The sequence below is a fragment of the Mauremys mutica genome, chromosome 5 (genome assembly GCF_020497125.1).
Source record: "Mauremys mutica isolate MM-2020 ecotype Southern chromosome 5, ASM2049712v1, whole genome shotgun sequence".
NCBI lineage: Eukaryota > Metazoa > Chordata > Testudines > Geoemydidae > Mauremys > Mauremys mutica.
The window spans coordinates 126,483,397-126,505,763 of record NC_059076.1 but is presented as its reverse complement, the minus strand read 5'-3'; the positions used below and the strand labels follow the sequence as shown (position 1 = coordinate 126,505,763).

Genomic DNA, 22,367 nt, shown 5'->3' with positions numbered 1-22,367 from the left:
ACCTCATGATTACAATTTCATTCATAACACAGGATTGGTATAAGACACAAAAAATCATACTTGGCTGGACAAAATGCCATTTGTAGCATAGCACATTATGCTTGACAACAATGAATGGACACACTTCTGCCGTTAGTGGAAATATAAATGCCACAAGTCTCTAGACATTAAATATTCACACTATGGCAGTGGCACAAACTAGTGTAACTAATGCCTGAATTTTCAGAAATGCATGCCCAACACTACTGTGCATGAAAACAGGGGATTTGTATGCAAATATACAGTACCGATATTGTGTATGCACAAGGGAATGTAGATGTGCACACACGCTTTTAGGATTTCCACCTTAAATCTGTTTCCAGGAAATGATTATTCTATAAATATTTTATATTACAAAATGAGTTTGGCTATTTTTAAAGATGAACAGTAAAAATAACTGTTCTAAATATTGCTTTTATCCTTAGGCATGTTAACGGGACAGGATGGATGGAAAATACTTTTAAAGCGATTCTTCATTGCAAGTTATTACTTTCTGTGGAAGAGAGAAAAAGGACCTTATTTCTCCTTATAGTCTTCAGGCCATTGACCTGATGAAGCCACAGAAATGGATGTCTATTTTTACACTATATTCACTTAGTCTCCATTAAAGTATGCAAGTCAATTAAAAAGTTAGGGGGGGTTGTGTAGTAAGAGACCATTGGCCCATTTTTCATTTTCTACTAGCTCTAAAGGTAAAGCTCATTGAGGTTTGAAAACAGCTGGTTCTCTAGTCAAACATATCCAATAAGATGCTTGCAGAAGTTAGGGGCATGTTGGACTCATTCAAACAATCTAAACTTCTGAAGTTGTTTATTTTAAAGAATTTATGTCAGTTAGTATTCATGACATTACAAAAAACATTTTATTTGGTAAATATTAGTGAGTCTTCTAAGACAGGGGTTCACACAACACATTTTTGATGGCCTCTGAGTGTGGCCACCAACTCTTGCCGTCTGACAAATTTTCCTAAAATACTTAATTAACTTTAGGAAAAACAAATAAATAAGCACATATGCATGTCCAAATCATTGTAATTTATTTATGGAGGGTTCCAGACTCAGTAATAAAAATAATGTTCAGTTGTATTTTGGTGTCTCAGCCCCTGCTGCCACCCCCAGGCCACACAGATCCCTCCCCAGGCTCCCAATCACTTCCCCCCCCCCCGCCTCACACCCCAGGCTCATCCCACTCCATGCCTCGACCATGATGCCTGGTAAGGCCAGCCCTGCTGAAGCCCCATTGCCCTGGGCTGAAGCCCAGAGCTGGAGCCAAGGGAGGGTGGGAGGAGGCCTGAAGCCTCATCAGCCAGGGGAGAGTTGAAACCCAGAGCCCCTAGCTGAAGATTGGCAGGGGGAGGGGCTGAAGCATGGAGCCCACTGCCAGAGCCCCGGGGGGGGGGAGGGCTGAAGGCCACCTCTGGAGTCCTGTAGCTGAAGGGGGAAGGAGGAGAGGGGATGCCCTCTCCTGGAGCACCTGGACACTGCAGGGAGGGGCTTCTGTTTGACCCCTCCCCCATCTCTGCCCAGGTGGCTGTCATGGCCACAGGAAAGCACTCTGGTGACCACATGTGGCCACATTTGAAAAACACCGTACTTCTATATATACAGCACTACCCTTAAAAGATGCAAGAATATTTTACATTTATGTGTATTAGTACATTTGGTATACTACAATATTATAAAGTGTTACTAAGCTCTATTCTTATGACACAAAGATCCACTGAAATTAAAACTTCCAATCACCTCGAGGCTTTTTATAGTTAAAAAAGTAAAGAAATATACAATGAATCTATTGAGCAAGCTGCTCAGATAGGAAAGCTCTAATTAAAAAGACATACTGGCAATCATCTTATTTTTACTTTATTAAAAAATACTCGGCAATTCTATAGTGCTTTTCATCCAAGGATCTCAAATCCCTTATGAATTAAGCCTCATAACACCTCTCCAGTAGAAGATTATTATTCCAAATGGGGAAACAAACATAGAAATTGAGTGACTGTCAGTGGGAGAGCCAAGTTCAGACTCCCATTTCCCTGCTATACCTACTCCATCAAAGACCACACCTGCTTACTTGACTGAAATAAATACGGTAATAAGTTATCCTTATTTGCAAAAATTATTACAGAGGGGAAATGCACACAGCTATCAGAGAGCAGAATTCAGCCCACTAAGACTGTGTAATGTAGGCTGAAAGAATACCGTAAATGTCACTTCAACATAACTTCCCCACAAACTACTGGAGAGTATTTTAAATTATTAGTTAGTGTTCTGATTTTTTTTTTCAGACTTAGCACAAGCCTGAAGCTAAGGAATTCAATTTGATTCTAGTCAAATAAAACACTGATGTCAGTTAGCAATTTTTTATGAAAGAGATTCAGATCCACATGGCCAGCCTCTGTGTCAAGTTTCCATTATGTACAATCTGAAACAGCTGAAATATGAAACCCTGGAAAATCATCATCATTAATTAATATATAGTATAAATAGTAGCCAGTATTTCATAGTAAAGAGTGAATGCCTAACAGTTGTGATGCATGCTCAAGTGAGTATTTTCCTCAAATACAAATAGTCTGGCAGTTTATATATTATGAATATTAAAACAAAAAAGAGGTCTATATGCCATTTCTAAGTGCCCTTAAACCTGTCCACAATACAAGTTTTAACCATATTTGTAACCAGTTCTTGAGAGGCCTGGTTTGTGTCTACATATCACACAGGCTGTGACTACACCAAAGTTTAAATGAATCTCTCACTGTTGCAGCTCACTGCTTGTATTACTATGCTTGGCAGAACCGTTTTGTTTTGTTTTTTAAATAATTTTGGCAGATAATACAGAGGTTTATTTTTAAGCTTTTTAAAAAGATTTTTATTTATTTGGTTTGAGCATTGGCCTGCTAAACCCAGGGTTGTGAGTTCAATCCTTGAGGGGGCCACTAAGGGATCTGGGGTAAATAAAAAAAAAAAAAAAAAAATTGTCTGGGGATTTGTCCTGCTTTGAGCAGAGGGTTGGATTAGATGACCTCCTGCGGTCCCTTCCACCCCTGATATTCTATGAGTCTATTTAAATGTTCACTTTTTCAGGAAACGGGGGGGGGGGGGGTGAGGCGGGGAGGGATAGAAGAGGGTGGTGGTGGTCCAGACAATAATTATTTAATGACAGTAGATGTTGAGATTCAAAAAGTTAAGGCTACCTAAATGGCATTCTTGCTCCAGCTCTGCTAAAGCCAGCATTACAACATGCTTTATACACATTGAGGTGGGACTCTAATGAGTTCTCAAGCAGCATTTTTCTCACTTTGCCTATCTATAAATTTCAGTTAGTATTGCTGGAAATATTTTGTCATCAGTTTGTGCATGTATGGTGAAATCAACGTTTACTGACATTTACCAATTAAAATCTAATTCTTCAAAGCATAATTGTTACCAATGGTGAAATCTCTAGTGTAGAGTGGCGGCTATTATTTTTTACACTATGCTATCTACTTCTGCTCAAAGTGGTCCTACATGACCTACAGTGATTCAAATGCTGGCAACCACTAGCACCTTGTCTACACTCCCACTGCTACTATCTACCCCTTGTGGAGCTGCATCAGTGGGAGGTTTTAAGGAAAGTGCAAGAGTAGACAAGGCCATACAGGTGCTAGTACTAAGGTCTTGTCTGCACCAGGAAAATCTCTAGGCTTTCTGCATTGGTGCAGCTCCATTGTGGAAGCTGTAGTATAGGAAAGCACAGGCATTTTTACCACTGTGTTGTCTAATCCACACTCTGTCTATACTACAGCTTCAACCACTGCTACCAACAGTGCAAAACCTGCTGACAAACGAGCCTGGTGGGGACACATGCTAAGAGGTATGCAAAATTCTCCTATTCATGTTAAAGCAGTGATAAATGTTTATTATCAGGCTTCAAAATAAAGCAAAAAACCAAACCAAAACCCATTTCACTAATAATGGTCATACCTGAAGTAGCCAGCATGGCTACACGTTCTTATCCAGTCCTGACATCCCATTCATTTGGAAAAGCAGTTGACTAGGAAAAAGCTACAGGTTTTGACACAGACGCACATTCTTTTGGATTACTCAGAAAATTGAGATGATCACTGCTCTCCTTCCAAATATGGATAAGTCATGCTTAACATTAGCGTTAGCTAGAGAGTGTTGAGACTCCAAACAGGGAAAAAATAGCTTTAGCTATAAGATGCTTTAAACAGCACCAACAGCACTTCAGGTTAATGAACTGAATAAACGATGCTTTTTGAATGAGCTTCCTTGTATACTAAATATATCTGGAAACAAATTATTTTGTATTTTCTATTCTTCTTTGTGCTAAGCTCCCTGCAGAAGTTACAGAACTTTGGGAGTGTAATTTCCTAGATGTCTATAGTAATTGATCTGTGGGCCTGTTTTGGTGGAAAGGAAAAACACAACACTGAGACATCTGTTTTGAGGAAAGCCCACAAAGATTAACATGGACTTTACAAACGGATTCAAGACGAAGAAAGGTAGGTTGCGATTTGAGCCGACTATCCTTAGCAATAGCAACTTGCTTAGTACATCTTATTATAAAAGAAAATTATCTCTTAGCTAAAGAATCATTAAATACCAATGCTTAATCCTGTAACTAGAATAGCACTTAAAATTTAAGTTTACAAGGATTTCACCTCTGATATATGGGAAGCAAATAGGGCACTATTATTGGTTTAAAGTGCATCCAAGAGTTTGGAAATGAAGAGTTTTGTGGGGTTTTTTGCTTAACAATCTAAAATTTTAACTGTTATGTTAGTGAATAAAAACTGAGAACACATTTGTGGAGTGGGAAAAAATTAAAAGAAAATGTTGGGTTGCCATTTTCAGGGCTTTGAAGAAGAAAACTCCAGAGCTTTTACCTCTTCAGAAGCAGAAGAGCAAGAAACAAATCTAATGGGGCTTGCATCCAACCCTGCTGTGAATACATTCAGATTTCAAAAGGTAAATTGTACCGAGATTATTCATTGTATTATGCAAACATCTAAAATGCAAAACTTGGCTCGGCAGGTTGGACAAGGCACTTGGCTTGATAGCCAGGTCTCTGGGTGCTGCTGATCCTGCCGGCTGGCAAACCATTTCCCCATGCAAGTCAGGCACCACATAGGACGACAGTAGCATTGCTGGCATTCTCCTTCGTTTGGCTCTTGGCAATTTTTAACAAGCTTGATGTTTGCATTAGTCTGCATACACCCTATACATGGCTCGAGCTCCTATAGAAAGAGAAAAAGGGTAAAGCAGCATAACCGTATAGCAAATTATTGATTTTATTGCTCTTCAACAACATTTACGAAGCTACGTGAAATGTAACGTTTGTTATGTATTCTCCTTCCCCCACAAGGAAAGAAGATATATTGGGTGAAATCCTGACTCCAGTGAAGTTAATGGGTGTTTTTCAAGATGGCCAGGATTTGACCCACTGGGAGTTTTCCAGCAAATTTTGTATAACTGAAAAGGACAGACTATCTGGGCATTTATTCAGTTAGTCATGTTGGGTGTGCACCTGTAGCCCCCTGGGGAAGGTGCAGGCTGTAAGAAGAGTTATTAATGGTTTTATTAACAATAATAATTTGCATCGCCATTGGGCTTTCCAGCCCAGACCCTCAAAGCATTTACGTAGTCCAGCAGATAGGACACTAAACTGGGGGGATTACATCTGAGTTCTGTTCTCAGATTTTGTAATCATTAGTGGGGCCCTGGGCAAGTCACTTAACCACTCTGGGCCTGACTTTGCTCATCTGTAAAATGGCCGTTATCGTACTTACCATACATTGTACACCACTTTACTTTATAAATGAAAAGTGCCAAGTATTATTTATATTCAAATTAGCCTCATAATTCCCCTGCAAGATATTATCTTCATTTTACAGAGGGGGAAAAACTCAGACACAGAGGGATCAAGTACCTTGCTCAGAGTCACTCAGAAAGTAAGTCTCAGAGCTAGGGAGATATCCTAGATCTCCCAATTCCCATTTCTGTGTTTTAACCCCCAAATCATCACCTCTCTTTTTCAATGTAGACCATTACTTATGGTATCAGTCAGTATCAAACCAAAACCCAGAAGCCCAAGAACTTTACACCTAAATATAGCACAAGTTACAAGGACTGAAATAAAGTGACTCTCTCTCAGCCCAACAGCTGTACAGTTCTGAGCCTGAAGGTTTGTTTCCATTGACACTTGGTCTTTATTATTACTGAAGAAAAGATTCAAAATATTGTTTATAATGAAAATAAGATCCAGATTAAGAATCATTTCATGCTTTAAAGGATAATAGCCCAGATCCATAAAGATGTTTAGGCACCTAATTTCCATTGATTTCAAAGGACACTGGGTATTTAAAAACCTTTAAGGATCTGGGCTCAGATCTAAAGTAACTTAGCTCTCCAGAAATACAAGATGTAAGGTGTGAGACTAGCTAAGGCAAACTGTCAAAGCAAGATGAAACTGATGCCCATCAATTTCAATTATTAATAGGAGTTGTGACTTCAGCTTTTTAGACAACACATGGAAATTTAACTCCATCATTTCCAAATACCCCAGGTAAAACCCTAGCGTTGACATTAAATTAAAATAAAACTCCTCATTATGATATTTCCAGTCCTCCCTCAAACTTAATCAATGGCTTCTCTTGGAGCAAACAGCAGAAAAAACAGCCAGATTTACTTTACTAAATATTTACTGAACTGTAAGATAACCACTATGCAAACACAATAATCATAGATTTGACTAAGCCAGAAACTAAAATTATTATAATGTCAAGTGATTAGAAACTCCCACCTGATTGCTGGGAACAGGGTATGTCTGATTAATTTCCACCAGTGATGTAAAGGTTTCCAGAAACAAGTCACTGAGGCTCTGATGGATCACAACGTTAGCTGCATTACGGATTGGAGCATGAAGTTTCTCTCGTAGTTCCCCATACTCTGTGGAGTTCAACCTAAAGAAGAAAGGATGGAATAGAATGTCACCTCATCATCCATTTAAGTAAGAAGAGAACATTTATCTTGCTTGCTACTCTGAAGCCTAACATCAAAGAAGTGAATACCTAGGAAAAATTGTGTAGCTTGGTGCAGTCTGGTATCTAGTCAAAATAAATAAACGTTGGGCTTTTTTTTTTTTAAAAAAAGTGGTAAAAGGAAAATCTTTATTTTCCTTTCCACAGGTCAAGACAAACCCTGAAACCCTAAACTTGTTCACTCTTTTTTTAATTATTGTGGTTGGTTCATGTGGAACCATATTTTCAAAATTGGCTTCTCGTCTTGAGTGCCCAACGTGAGACACCTTTGGCTTGTTTCTTCAGAGATGCTGTGCACCAACACTCCCACTGAGTTCAAATGGAGTTGCAGGACTATGACACCTTGGAAAATAATGGCCAAGTTCAGTCAAGCTGGGGTTCCAAAAATTGGGACACCACAACCCTGAAGCCACTTCTGAAAATGTTGGTTTTAAGCATGTATGAAAGGGGCTAGTCTGACAATCCTGAAGGGTGAAGCCATCATTTTAGCTACAGGACAGATATAACCTGGACAGTGCATGCTTCTCACACTGGCCATCATCATGCCTCAACTAGACTGAGATGCACAGCTACTAGGGCTCAGAGTGTAGTTCGGACTTCATGCCCATTCAATTCCTTGGCCTCTCTGCCAAGACTGCCAAAAGGGGCCATACAAGAGATAAATCAAAATATTACATAAAACCAAAATAACCCTTGTTCACCAGTAAGTGTAAATCAACTTACTGAGTCTCTGCACGATTTACATATGTTACCTTGCCCAGTCCCTTCCCCGACCCATTTGCACTCACTCATTTACATCATGTCAAAATTCTAGTTTGTAAGCTCTCTGGGGCAGATATCAGTTTAGTTATTGCTCCTGTCAGGTACATATCACATAGCTAGGTGCAATACAAATAAATAAATTAGGGCTGTCGGTTAATCGCAGTTAATTCACGATTAACTCAAAAAAATAAATCACAATTAATCGCAGTTTTAATATTGCACTGTTTAACAATAGAATACCAACTGAAATTTATTAAATATTTTGGATGTTTTCGTACATTTTCATATATATTGTATTCTGTGTTGATTAAAATAAAAGTGTATATTTTAAAAATAATAAAAGAAATAGTATTTTTCAAGTCACCTCATACAAGTACTGTAGTGCAATCTCTTTGTCATGGAAGTGCAACTTACAAATGTAGATTTTTGTTACATAACTGCACTCAAAAACAAAAAACAATGTAAAACTTCAGAGCCTACAAATCCACTCAGTCCTACTTCTTGTTCAGCCAATTGCTAAGACAAACAAGTTTGTTTACATGTACAGGAGATAATGCTGCCCTCTTCTTATTTACAACGTCACCAGAAAGTGAGAACAGTCATTTGCATGGCACTTTTGTAGCCGGCATTGCAAGGTATTTACATGCCAGATATGCTAAACATGGCCCTCCATACTTCGGCCACCGTTCCATAGAACATGCTTCCATACTGATGACGCTCATTAAAAAAATAATGCATTACTTAAATTTGTGACTGAACTCCTTGGGGGAGAATTGTATGTGACCTTATCTGTTTTACCTGCATTCTGCCATATATTTCATGTTATAGCAGTCTCGGATGATGACCCAGCACATATTGTTCAGGTTAAGAACACTTTCACTGCAGATCTGACAAAATGCAAAGAAGGTACCAATGTCAGATTTCTAAAAATAGCTACAGCACTCAACCCAAGGTTTAAGAAATCTAAAGTGCCTTCCAAATTCTGAGACGGATGAGGTGTGGAGCATGCTTTCAGAAGTCTTAAAAGAACACCATTCCAATGCGGAAACTACAGAACCTGAACCACCAAAAAAGAAAATCAACTTTCTGCTGGTGGCATCTGATTCAGATAATGAAAATGAATATGCATCAGGCCACACTGCTTTGGATTGTTATCGAGCAGAACCAGTCATCAACATGGACCTATGTCACCTGGAATGATGGCTGAAGCATGTGCATCTGGCACGTAAATATCTTGCAGCACCGGCTACAATAGTGCCATAAGAACGCCTCTTCTCACTTTCAGGTGACATTGTAAACAAGAAGCGGGCAGCGTTATTTCCTGAAAATTTAAACAAACGTGTTTGTCTGACAGAATTGGCTGAACAAGAAGTAGGACTAAGTGGACTTGCAAGCTCTAAAATTTTACGTTGTTTTATTTTTTAATGCTTTTTTTTGGTACATACTTCTACATTTGTAAGTTCAACTTTCATGATAAAGAGATTGTACTACAGTACTTGTATTGTTTTTTTACAGTGCAAATACTTGTAATCAAAAATACATATAAAGTGAGCACTGTACACACTTTGTATTCTCTGTTGTAATTGAAACCAACATATTTGAAAATGTAGAAAACATCCAAAAATAAACAATAATGGAATATCATTTAAATAACAGTGTGATTATTCATGATTCTTTTTTTAATTGCTTGAAAGCCCTAAAATAAATAAATGAGTGTTAATTAGTACCAACCATTGTACTGCTTTGTATGTAGAATTATGGGTAACACAACTGAGATTTCATGTTTCACATAAGCTATACCTACACCCATTAGATCAGGGATTGGCAACCTTTGGCCCGTGGCCCGCCAGGGTAAGCCTCCTGGTGGGCCGGGCCAGTTTGTTTACCTGCCACATCCGCAGGTTCGGCCACTCGCGGCTCACACTGGCCGCAGTTCGCTGTTCCAGGCCAATGGGGGTGGTGGGAAGCCGCAGCCAGCACATCCCTCAGCCCACTGGGACAGTGAACCGCGGCCAGTGGGAGCCATGATCAGCCGAACCTGTGGACGGTAAACAAATCGGCCCGGCCCGCCAGGGTGCCTACCCTGGTGAGCCGCGTGCCAAAGGTTGCCGATCCCTGCATTAGATGGTAACAACTCTGTATCACTATTGTCCAACAACATTGACTGTGTCCACATTAGGCTATTTTTGCTGAAGTTGCCCACCCTTGCTAACACCAGTGTAGTTCCAAAGGTGGTAGCCACAGTGGCAATGCTAGTTTAGATATGGCTCCTAGTGGCCACCATTGTTTTAAGCTCTGCTCAGCACAGATCACCACAACATGGGACTTAAAACCTGTGGTAGAGGGTAACTTGTCTATACTAGGGCTCTCATATGTGCTCTCACTGGTGGAACTGAACCTGCGGTAGCAAAAGTGAGAAACTGTAGCAAAAAATGTTCTAATATAGACAAGGCCATAGAGGTAAAGGCTCTACATCCTATTGCTAACTCTCTGAGCTACCCATGTTCTTTAACTAAGATTTTCTTTTTTAAACCTGCTTTTCCCCCATTTTGAGGCAGCACAGTGATACAGCAATTTTGCTTTAAACAGTGATGGCACGCAGGAAAAATCAGGCGGTGAAAGGGAATTACTGCTGGATCTTTCTAGGAAACGGAAGCCTCTAACACAAAACCCCTACATTGGGATTGTAATTTCAGGAGCGTAATGAAATCTTATTTGGACAGTGCAGTTTGCAGGGACACAACTAGCTCTTTGGTTCTCTCACAGCCAGAACCAATAAAGAATTCTCTTCCATTACTAGAAAGAAATATTTCAAGGCTAAGGCTAAGCTGATTTAACAGATCAAACTCTTGTCTACAGAGATATAGTCTCTATTACTCAGCTTTTCAGCCTTTAAAAGTTAAGCTTAAATACTGATCATATGCATCTGAAAACAACACATCTTGTTTTGACTACATCTTAACTTCAGTAGACTGAGAACCATTTTGATAGGTAATTTAACCTATGATAAAGTAAAATTAATTCTGCCTCAGCAGAGGGGGATGGACTAAAGGGTCTCTTGAGGTTGAGGTCCCTTCCAGCCCTACATTTCTATGATATTTTAATGTAAGGCTGCAATCACACTGAATATTACTCAGTTAAAGTTACAATATGTAGGAGTCTGCAAAAAATAAACAAGGAAAATGAATAGTTCATGAGGACTGCACCTAGGAGATACTTTAAATGAGACATTCCTGGGATAACATATGTATTCGTAATGTGCTGGCTAGAATGTGTCACCACTGCCCTTGGCTGAATGGAATCACATCTGCTCAAGTGCTTGTGATGCTACCTTCTGGTGTCTGCAGACTACAGAGTGGATAAATGCCCTAACCCCCAATGTTTTCTGAAAGTTCAGAGGGAGAGAATCAGATGCACCTGACCTGGGAGAAGGCTGAGAAGGGTTTAATGAGCAGAAATGGGCAGGGAGTGGGGTTAACTGGAGCAGCAGGAGAGTAGAGTACTGGAGAGTGAACTAGTGGTGTGCTGAGCTGCAGCTGCAGGCAGGTGCAAGAAGCCTTGCAGTGGTTGGAGAAGCAAAAAAGGCAGGGTACCAGGAGTAGAAAGGGAAGCCCAAGTGTTGTTTAGCACTGCTGGCCAGCAGCAGGATGGTAGAAACTGGGGCTGGGCATGAGGGTCAATGGAGAGATATGTAAGAGAAACTGAAAAAAAATCAATCAACGGTGTGAGAAGGGAATGATACAGTCCTTTGGAGAGCTGCTCCAGTGCACTGCTAAATGAAGAATTATAGCTAAAGGTAATGTTGCTGATAGCAAGTAGAGGTATTCCTTCAGTGCAATTGGTAGAGGCCTGTGTGTTCAGGGCAGAAGGTCCTAGGTTCTCATGCTGAATATATGTGATGTCTGGGGCCCTGTTCACACAAGTGAATTTTTGCAAAAACTTTCCATTGTTGCCAACAGTGGTGCAGCTCAGCCTGTGGGTATGTACCCATACTGCACACAGTGGGAAGGGGAAGTTTTGTCCTATTATGACTTAGTTATGTTACATCTACATTATGCTATGGAGATTTGCTATTTTTTGCATTTTCTTATTACAAGAACTTTCTGATTTTATAAAAACTATTCTTGGTGACAGTTTATTTAGCCACAAAAGGAAAGCCCTGATATTTCTTTGGAAAGGTACATGTCTGATTCTTAACAGTGGATGTGACTTTACTATTGCCTCATTCAAACACAATTGAAATAATCAGCTAATGAATAATCTTTGTGTCACCACCTTCAAAGCCCTACACACATTTGCTCCTCTCTACTTATACTCCTTTGTCAAGGATTGCATTGGGCTCCTCCCCCCCCCAATCTCCACAGTTCTGCAAATGTTCCAGCTTTGTCAGCTTTTTACACAATCACCCTTGTGCCTTCTTCTTTCATACTTCCTATGACCTCCCTGAGCTATCCTGCAAGGGTCCTGCCTGGTCCACTTTTAAATATCTCTTAGACACACCTCTGTCATGCTGCAAGTCAAGTTGATTTGTATATAGGTTGTCCATTACTGTGGCCTTTTCATAGAATCACAGAATATTAGGGTTGGAAGGGACCTCAGGAGGTCATCTAGTCCAACCCCCTGCTTAAAGCAGGGCCAATCCCCAACTATTTTTTTTTGCCCCAGATCCCTAAATGGCCCCCTCAAGGACTGAACTCACAACCCTGGGTTTAGGGGGCCAATGCTCTAACCACTGGACTATCCATCCTTTCCTTAAACTCTGTCTACTTAACTGTCCTTATACTAAGCTCCTAGAAGTAGGGACCATCCTTTTTCAGTGTTTGGACAAGGTATAGCGGATGCCACTGTAAATAAACAGCAACACACTGAAATTGATGGATTAGTATCTTAGATCAGGCCTGAATATATCTGCTATTCTAGCTTAGACTTCACAGCCCTCTAGCATTTACGATTTGGTCTGTCAGTTATATCGACAGTCTGTCCCACAGACTAGAAGCTTACAGATTCAACCATGTAAATGGACACTGTCAGCTACCTTTTCAAATCTAGTTTTAAATATCCTTCTAGAAGCATGAATAAAAACAAACAGGGCTTTGTTTGTTTACTCCTTTGTGAGACAGCATTACTAAGGATGTCAGCATCACTAAAAATAGCCTTTGTTAACTACATTTTGCTGCAGAACTATAGGTTCATCTAGCTCTTACATAAACAGTGACTTGTAAAACAAAAACAGCAAAAGAGAGGGACAGTGTAGAAAACAGAGAATCAGTATTTACAATCCAGAGGACATTCACTAAGAACATTAAAATGGCCATAGTGGGTCAGACCAATGGTCCATCTAGCCCAGTATCCTGTCTTCCGATAGTGGCCAATGCCAGTGCCCCAGAGGGAATGAACAGAAGAGGTAGTCATCAAGTGATCCATTGCCTGTCCCCCTTTCCCAGCTTCTTGCAAACAGAGGCTAGGGACACCATCCCTGCCAATCCTGACTAATAGACCTATCCTCCATTAACTTATCTAGTTCTTTTTTGAACTCTGTTAGTGTTTTGGCCTTCACAATATCTTCTGGCTAGGAGTTCCACAGACTGACTGTGTGTTATGTGAAGAAATACTTCCTTTCATTTTTTTTAAACCCGCTGCCTATTGATTTCATTTGGTGACCTGCAGTTCTTGTGTTATGAGTAAATAACACTTCCTTATTTACTTTCTCCACACCAGTCATGGTTTTATAGACCTCCATTACATCCCCACCCTTAGTCATCTCTTTTCCAAGCTGAAAGTTCAGACCTATTAATCTCTCCTTATATGAAAGCTAGCAGGATTTTAAATTTAAAATCAGGTGAAATTTGAGGCCAAAGCTACTTGTCCACTCTTTAAATTAGGTTTCAGAGTAGCAGCCGTGTTAGTCTGTATCCGCAAAAAGAACAGGAGTACTTGTGGCACCTTAGAGACTAACAAATTTATTTCAGCATGAGCTTTCGTGAGCTACAGCTCACTTCTTCGGATGCATAGAATGGAACACACAGATAGGAGATATTTATACATACAGAGAACATGAAAAGGTGGAAGTATGCATACCAACAGGAAAAGTCTAATCAATTGAGATGAGCTATCATTAGCAGGAGGGAAAAAAACCTTTTGAAGTGATAATTAAGATGACCCATAGAAGGTGTGAGGAGAACTTAACCTAGGGAAATAGATTCAATTAGTGTAATGACCCAACCATTCCCAGTCTCTGTTTTGGCCAGAGTTAATTGTATCTAATTTGCATATTAATTCGACCATACAACATAAACACTAACCCAGGAACCTATCCTTGCAACAAAGCCCGATGCCAGCTCTGTCCACATATCTATTCAAGTGACACCATCATAGGACCTAATCAGATCAGACACGCCATAAGGGGCTCGTACACCTGCACATCTACCAATGTGATATATGCCATCATGTGCCAGCAATGCCCCTCTGCCATGTACATTGGCCAAACCGGACAGTCTCTACGCAAAAGAATAAATGGACACAAATCTGACATCAGGAATCATAACATTCAAAAACCAGTGGGAGAACACTTCAACCTCTCTAACCACTCAGTGACAGACTTGAAGGTGGCAATTTTGCAACAAAAAAACTTCAAAAACAGACTCCAAAGAGAAACTGCTGAACTCGAATTAATATGCAAATTAGATACAATTAACTCTGGCCTAAACAGAGACTGGGAATGGTTGGGTCATTACACTAATTGAATCTATTTCCCTATATTAAGTTCTCCTCACACCTTCTATGGGTCATCTTAATTATCACTTCAAAAGGTTTTTTTTCCTCCTGCTAATGATAGCTCATCTCAATTGATTGGTATGCATACTTCCACCTTTTCATGTTCTCTGTATGTATAAATATCTCCTATCTGTGTGTTCCATTCTGTGCATCCGAAGAAGTGAGCTGTTGCTCATGAAAGCTCATGCTAAAATAAATTTGTTAGTCTCTAAGGTGCCACAAGTACTCCTGTTCTTTAAATTAGGTTTGCTTGCAATGATACCCTTAGGAGATGTGGTTGTGTTATGTATGTTTCAAAGGAAGAAGGAAATCATGGATGAATCATGGCCAATTTTGCTAGAGTCACTGATTTTTATCACAATTTTGACAGAGAAGGTTCCTTGTTCCCTCTTCTCCCCCATCCCTCACCCAGAGCTCTTCTAGTGGCTTCCCTCTCTTTAACATGCTCTGGGAATGAGTGACTTGTTCCTCTGATTGGCCAATATGCCTTCATTGGCTTACAGAGTAGCAATCTCCCTGAACAACATTTCCCCCTGCACATTGAGGGTACTGGAGACAACTTTCTCTGTGGGCAGCAAAGGGGAGGTGTCAACACCCTAAAAGTTTTGGGATCTGTCACAGCAGCCGCAGCAGATATGACACGTGCTTCCCTAACCACCAACAAATAGCATATACTATACGGCATAACACTGCAAGGTTAATTTGTTTTACCGGATATCAAAAGCTTTCACATAGGGATTAATACTGGCAACACGGATGGTGAGGAACTGCACGGGCATGTTTGAATCAGGTGAGAGTTCGTGTTGTCTGGAATCTGTCACCGTCAGATGAATGTCCTGCTGTTGGGCAACATGTAAACTGTAGGCGGTCACTTTCATCACCCAAGTGTCTGTAACAATCACTCTTGCTCCTGGAGCTCCAGTAGCAAACTTGTCAATCCTCCTGAATTCTGTATTGATGGAAGAAGCCACTGCCCGCCAACCAGACTGTGGAAGAGCATGAAAGGCAAGTGTCCGAGCTAAAGGATGGTTATCCCAGCCGTTCTGTGACCAGTAATATGCCAGGATGCCGGTGACTGTTGGAGCAAGAATAGCCAGCAAGAAGAATATTTTCCAGCCTTCTGAGGCCTGGTAAAAATAGAAAAGTTGTTTCTCTGGTGCTGCAAAGCACATGCCAATGTAATAACCTGCAAAGAAAGATATTTGCTTTCAGAAGACAATAGATATAACTAAGATAATATTTTTACTTCAAGGTCCAAGAGACACAGACAAGGTTTTCATCTCGAGACCAAAAAACCAAAAACATCAAGACACTTGATCACGGCCCTGGATAGGCCAAAAGACTACTTACACTTGATCTTAGCTCACACACATTCACACCAATTGATCTAATCATTCATCTGGCAGGTGTGCTCCACTCTGGGTGACTTTTTTTTTTTTTTTTAGGGTGGTGACTTCAATTCCAACTTTCCTAGCCTGAGTCATTAGAAGGCATTTATTTCTACCCAAATTATACAGTTAGTAAAGGGGGGCCTTTTCTGAGTAAATAAAACCATAACCCTGTATAACATATAGTCAAACATAGCCAAATGAGAGTTACCAAGAATAAAAGTCAAGTGGTATATATATAATATGCAGCTCCCCGAGACGGAATTAACTCCATTATTTAAAATTTGTCAGTTTTTTTTTAAACTTTATAATAAATGGATTCAGATCTTTGCCTGCACCACACTACCATCCTGAACTGCCTTTCTGTGCTTGCTTGTTTCCGTCTCTGGACTTAGTTAATGCCACCAGAGCAGGTCTTCTGATGACAACAGACAGAGAGACTTTCTTGGCCAGTGGTGCTGAATGGTTCAGTTTCACAATTCACTTGTAATTGTGATTTCATACCTGTGAGATACAAGATTTTCCCTCCCACAATGGATTACTTTGTTTAACACTACAGGTCAAGTATTATTTATATTCACTTTACACTGCCTTATTAGAGCGGTGTAGAGACACAGGGCACCATGGGTGGGGTGAATGCAAGATTGTCTTTATTTACTGTTTACACAGAATTTTACCTTCCTACAACGTGCACCCTAGGGGCCACCTTCAATAGCGTCTCTAAACATCTAACACCCCAAGCAGAACCTCGCTATTTGCTGGGAAACCCATTATTGATTGTCAGATTCTGCAAATTATGAAGTAATCAGTCAGTTAAAAGGTCAAAAGATACTGCTATATCTCACAGTATTTTTTCATTGACATGTAGTTTTGTTTTATTTATAATATTCTCTAATATCTGAGTAAATATTCTAACACTGAATTTTTATAAAACAATGAACTCTTAGTAATACCAGATCTCACTAGAGCATTCTGATATTAGATTTCCACTCATAGGCAGGGCAAGACCATGGTTATTTTGGTGCAAATTAATGAGGTTCTGATGCATATGAAGGAACTGCTTTACCTCACACATACTTCAGATGTGTTTGTGGATTTGCTAAAGAGACAGAAGCATGTAAAGAAGCCCTCAACCTTCAAGATCTGGTTCAGCCTACACAGCCATACCCATGTCAAGGGGACACAATAGAGCGCATTTTTCAAACTCAGTGCAGACAAGGCTACATTCAGTAAACAAGTAGGGATGCAAATCACAGCAAGTGAAAGAGATGAGAAGGGGAAACCACACTGTCCAGAGACTGGCTAAATGATGGCAGACCAGGGTCCTGAGCTTTCCACACACAAATAGTCACTGCTGACTGAAGGTGCAATGGGACAGTCTGACAGCAGAGACTTTACAAATACCTATTTTAATTTGCTATCACCATCTTCCTCCTTACCCACCCTCTCAGTTCTTACCACACAACCTAGCTATTATTACCACCGCCCCTTGCCTTCACTGCAGCCCCGTGGCTATTTCCCTCCATCCCCTCCCCTCAAGCTATACTCCCCCGTTCTCCATAGTCCCTTGGTTAATCTCATCCAACCCCCTAACTGTTCTCCTGCCTGGCCATCCTCCCACCCTTCCCTACAGCCCCCTCACTATCCTCTCCCACCCCCTTCCCCCAGCTACTCTCCCCACCACTTTCCCCCTCCTCCCCCCAACTACTCTTCCCCACCCCTACAGCCCCCTGGCTACCCCTACCACTTTCCCTTCCTCCCCGCCCCCCCGACTACTCTTCCCCACCCCTACAGCCCCCTGGTTACTGTCCACCACCACTTCCCCTTCCTTCCCCCACCCCGACTACTCTTCCCCACCCCTACAGCCCCCTGGCTACTGTCCCCCACCACTTTCCCTTCCTCCCCACAGCCCCCCCCCCACTATTCTCCCCCTAGCCCTTCCCCACAGCCCCCCCGCCCTGCTACTCTCCCTCACCTCTACAGTCCCCCCTGGCTTATCTCTCTCCCTCTCCCCACAGTCCTTCCCTGCAGCCCCCCCTTCGCTACCCTCCCCAATCCCCTCAGCTGCCCCCGCTACTCCCCCCAGCCCCGCCTCACCGAGCGGCAGCAGGCCGTGGGCCAGCATGGTGCCGGTGCTCCTCCGCAGGTGGTAGTGGACGAAGGCCGCGTCCTCGCTGCCCAGCCAGCCGGCCAGCAGGTTCTGCACGGTGAGCCCGGCCGAGCGGAACTCGTTGGGGGTGAACACGAAGCAGACGGCGAACACCAGGTAGGCCAGAGTGAAGGTGACGGCGGGGCTCTCCATGGCCCCGCGCCCGGCCCGGCCCGCTCCAGACGCGGCTCCGAGTCCGCCCCGGCCTGGCCCGGCAGCCGAATTCCCTGGGAGAGGAAGTTGTGCGGCGAGACAGAAGGCGGCGATCCGCGGCGCGGCCTCCGCCCAGCGGGATACCAGCCCCCAACAGAGCCGGCTCGGGACTGTCCCGGGGGCGGGGAAGCTACAGCGGACTGCAAAGCAAGGAGAGTCCCCCCCGCCACCGGGCCGTGAGCAGCCTTCCCGGCCCGCCGCGCACTCTAGCTCGGCTTTCGTGTACAACCATCCGCCCTAGCCCGGGTGACGCTAGCCTTGAACACGGAACCAACTCATGAGCGAGTTAGCTAAAGTCCTCCCACAAGCACCGGGCTGCTGTTGGAGTCTCCAAGGCAGCGTTGGATCTTCCCGAAGGGAGTGGGGTTCTGGAAGCACCGGTGCTGGGCTTTGTGGGGGCACGGCCGTGTTTGGAAGCGCTGGGGATGGTCCTGGTTCTTAATCTGTGGGTTTAATTTTCTAAATTTCCCCCTTTGCAAAGTGGTTCATGGCATAAACACAGAGAAGTTAGATAAACAAGAACCAAAGAGAGACAAAACTGCTCCCTAAAACAGAGAGGCACAACTCACCTTCCCCTTGTTCTTTTCAGACTAATTATGGTGCTGCTCCCCATCCCAGATGACTAAATTCCCTAGCCCGCAAGTGGACCTGGAACTTCATCCATCCACACGCACTCTTAAAGTGATAGCTTGCATGTCCGGATTATTTACACAAGTAAGGGTTATTCATAAGAACAGCCGTACTGGGTCAGACCAATGGTCCATCCATCTAGCCCAGAATCCTTTCTTCTGACAGTGGCCAGCACCAGATGCTTCAGAGGGAATGAACAGAACAGGGCAGTTTTGAGGCCAGTTCCATCTTCTGGCAGTTGCTGCTTTAGGGACACCTGGAGCATGGAGTTGCCTCCCTGACCATCTTGCCTAATAGCCATTAATGGACCTATGCTCCATGACCTTATCTAATTCTTTTTTTTTGGCCTTCACAGCATCCTATGGCATTGTCACAAGTTGACTATTAATGTGAGTAAGAATTGCAGGATTGGGCCTTGTGTAGTAATTTCAAGAGTATTTTATTCAGTTCTTTCCAAAGCAATGTTTTATGTCATTGTTAACATTTAGATTTTTCAGAAATAAACACATTTTATTGGCTTGGTGCTTCATAAATACCAAAGGTCCTTATCCTGCAAAAGGGACCCACTTGTGCAGACCCCTTCCTCACACAAAGTGCTATGCAAATCCTGGGATTGAATCCTGACATGAGGTCAATGCAGGTGTAATGATCCACCTACGAACATCTTATTATGGCATTTGTGCCCATGTGAGCATAAGAATCCTTGCAGTAGTGGGACTTGAAATAGATAATTGCAATATTTATATTGCAGTAAGATTTTTAAATAATATCTGTGTAGGACTAAAATAATTATTTGTCCAGGTTAAATTTTGTTGTAATACAGACAGTTGTGGGGTTGTTTCAGTGACCTATGCTCTTTATTAGTAAATATCACCGCATGTTCCTTGTAGGAAACATATATTTGAAGCAGAATATATTTAGGTCTCTCATTGGCTTTCCTGAGCTCACCAACATCAGCCCCTGAGTCTGAGCCCCCTTCTCGTGTCTAGAAAACGACCTCCCTAGAAAACTCCCTCCCAGCATGCCTCACGCAGCATCGCTTAGTTCTTGAGAGACTTGGCTGGGGAGCTTTTATGAGCTGGGTGCCCCGCCCCTAGACCCCTCTTTGATTGGTCTGTTCATACCGAGGCCACCTCTGACTTGATAGGTTTCTGGCCTGTCATTGGCAGAGTCGAGCTAACGTTGACATTTGAAATCCTGAGGCGGCTCCGACTCCGGCGGCGGCTCCTCCTCCTTCTCCTGCTGCTGCCGGTTTGGTTGCTGCTGTTCTTGCCCTTGTCCCTCTCGCTCCTGCTCCTGCGGCGAGTGGCTGGGCTGGGCTGGTTGCCTGCCTGCTGGTGCTGGGGAGAGCGGCTGCCGGGCGAAGAGGGGAGGCAGCCGAGCGCACAGGCGAGGCCTCAGGGCTGGAACTCGCCGGCAGGTGGGAGCCCCCCTGCCCCTCTGCTGCGGGGAAGCTGGCGGGGTGGGAGGCGCTGAGGTGTCGGGGTGGGTTCCCCGCTGAGGGGGGCTGGGGATGGGAGGGGGATGGGTGGGGGGGTTGTTTGTATTTTAGGGTGGGGGGCTAATGGGACTCCCTAGGCCAGGCGGGTTTGGCTCATGCAGTGACGCTGCGGTGAAGGTGCCCTGACAAGGGGGGGCGGGCGTTCGTCTATCGGCCTCTAAGCCCCGCACTCTCCCGTCGCCCCCTCGAGTCTGTTCTCCCTTCCCCGTTGTTTCAGCTCAGGGGTAACGTCTGTGGCTGCTCGGTGGGGGACTCGCTGCTGCATTATTGGCTCGGCTGGTAACCGAATGTCTTGGTGATTCACCAGAAAAAAAGACCCTCTTTTGTTCCCGTGAAATGCGTTACAGGGGCGTGGGGGAGGGGCAGGGGGTTTAATCATCAGCTGGCTTGGCAGTGGCATGACCGGGATCTCCTCCGCTCACTGAGGAGGGTGTGTCACTGTAAGCCCGTTCCTTTGAGTTGTGTATTGCTTTTGCGGGCTTGCCTTTGGGGCTGGAACTTACTAAACATGATGACTTCTTGTGGTTGGGAAGTCTGAGAAAATCAGCCTAGCAATCCTCTCTTACAGTTGTAAATGAAAATCGATTTTCATTTACATTTGCTGCTAACTCAAATGTTTTTTTTCTTTTACATTGGTATTGTCATCCCAATGACTATGCTCTTACTGAGTGCTAAATCTAAAGAGCTAAATATTTTTTAAAAACTACTTTTTTTTTTTTTTTTTGCAATGAGGCATGTTTTACACATGTGCCCATGGTATCTTTAAATATCAGTGTTGTTCTATGACCGATTCTCAACCTATTTACCATTGTGGGTCACATATCCAGCTCTCTGTGTGTTATGTGGGCCACATCTACACAATATATACAGTACTACTTGTATGTCCCTGAGGATGTCGTATGGGCTGTAGCTGTGTGCTGATTGGGCCCCGAGTGGTCTGTGGGTTGAGAGCCACTGTTCTATGAACTGTACATAGACAACATGCACATGCCAGGATAGAACACTGGGCATGCAAAGCACTGAAGCTACCTGTTCTTCATGTCCTGTGTTCTGCTGAACAACTGAAGGCATTACTCATAATGCTCCACAGAAGTCTCTTCTCTCTATGCTGAAATATTCAATGCAAACTTTTAAGTATGCACAATTGTGTGAGTATTTGGGTATGCTGTTACCATAATCTTAAAGTTTGACATATATGCCAAAATGTACTACTAAACAGTTTTAGCTGCACATCTTCTAATTTCAGGTTTTGTGCATTCTGAGGCATACACAGCACTTGGTCTGAGAAACTTGAGTTGACCTTTTTAATCTAATGATATTGACAATTCTGAATACGCAATTGCAGATTGGCACCAATGCATTTAATTATCTCCTTCACTAAAACCTAAAGCAATTAAATGTTAAATTGTTGAGGTTTTATATATACAAGGCAGAAAACTTAGTGATGGCTTTCACATACTAAACCACATTTACGCATAACAATTCTTATTCAGTTGTATCTCATGGTATACTAATATTTATGCAACTGGATCAAGTTATAGTTTTCACAGCAATTAACTTGTGTAGGTAAGATCTCAACCAAAACTTACATTAAAGTAGTCCACTCTCTGCAACACTACTTCAGAGATCAAGTACTTACAATGACTTTGTTTTAGAATGTAGAAATAGTTGCTAATGTATGGAAGTGTGTGTGTGTGGGGGGTAATTGCTTCTCGGTTCTCTGAGCTAAGAGGTTAAAACATTATCTAAAAGTTGTATCTTTAACTTAATGCTGCATCCCTATTGTGCACATCATATGTCTTTTAGTGGTCTTTCCTTGTCTTTTCCAGCACAAGGAAAGGCAGCTACATTGAATAAGTAAACAAGTTTTTG

General features: G+C 42.5%; 2 protein-coding genes across 3 annotated transcripts in view; one reads left to right on the top strand and one right to left on the bottom strand.

Annotated features, from left to right (window-relative positions):
- Positions 1-3,912: 3,912 nt before the first annotated feature.
- TMEM129 (transmembrane protein 129, E3 ubiquitin ligase) lies at positions 3,913-18,683 on the bottom strand. Its single transcript, XM_045018540.1, has 4 exons — positions 18,100-18,683; positions 15,326-15,800; positions 6,841-7,000; positions 3,913-5,275 (listed from the first exon to the last, which is right to left on the bottom strand). Exons 1-4 carry the CDS (start codon positions 18,302-18,304, stop codon positions 5,027-5,029), a joined length of 1,089 nt encoding a protein of 362 aa, XP_044874475.1. The 5' UTR covers positions 18,305-18,683; the 3' UTR covers positions 3,913-5,026.
- Positions 18,684-20,215: 1,532 nt separating this feature from the next.
- The window catches only part of TACC3 (transforming acidic coiled-coil containing protein 3), a 30,770-nt gene continuing 28,618 nt past the window's right edge, over positions 20,216-22,367 (top strand). Inside the window, exon 1 of one of the 2 annotated variants that reach the window (XM_045019891.1) lies at positions 20,216-20,414. The gene's annotated coding sequence lies outside the window, so the exon portion shown is untranslated. The remainder of the gene's footprint in view (positions 20,415-22,367) is intronic. The other variant, XM_045019890.1, reaches the window with a different exon arrangement.

What these genes read in the sequence shown, in the direction of transcription:
- TMEM129 (XM_045018540.1), bottom strand. Translation starts at nt 18,304, where the DNA reads ATGGAGAGCCCCGCCGTCACCTTCACTCTGGCCTACCTGGTGTTCGCC. An exon ending in CCACGGCCTGCTGCCGCTCG is followed by an intron (nt 15,801 to 18,099) that starts GTGAGGCGGGGC and finishes CTTTCTTTGCAG; the next exon opens with GTTATTACATTGGCATGTGC. An exon ending in GTGAAAGCTTTTGATATCCG is followed by an intron (nt 7,001 to 15,325) that starts GTAAAACAAATT and finishes TTTCTTCTTTAG; the next exon opens with GTTGAACTCCACAGAGTATG.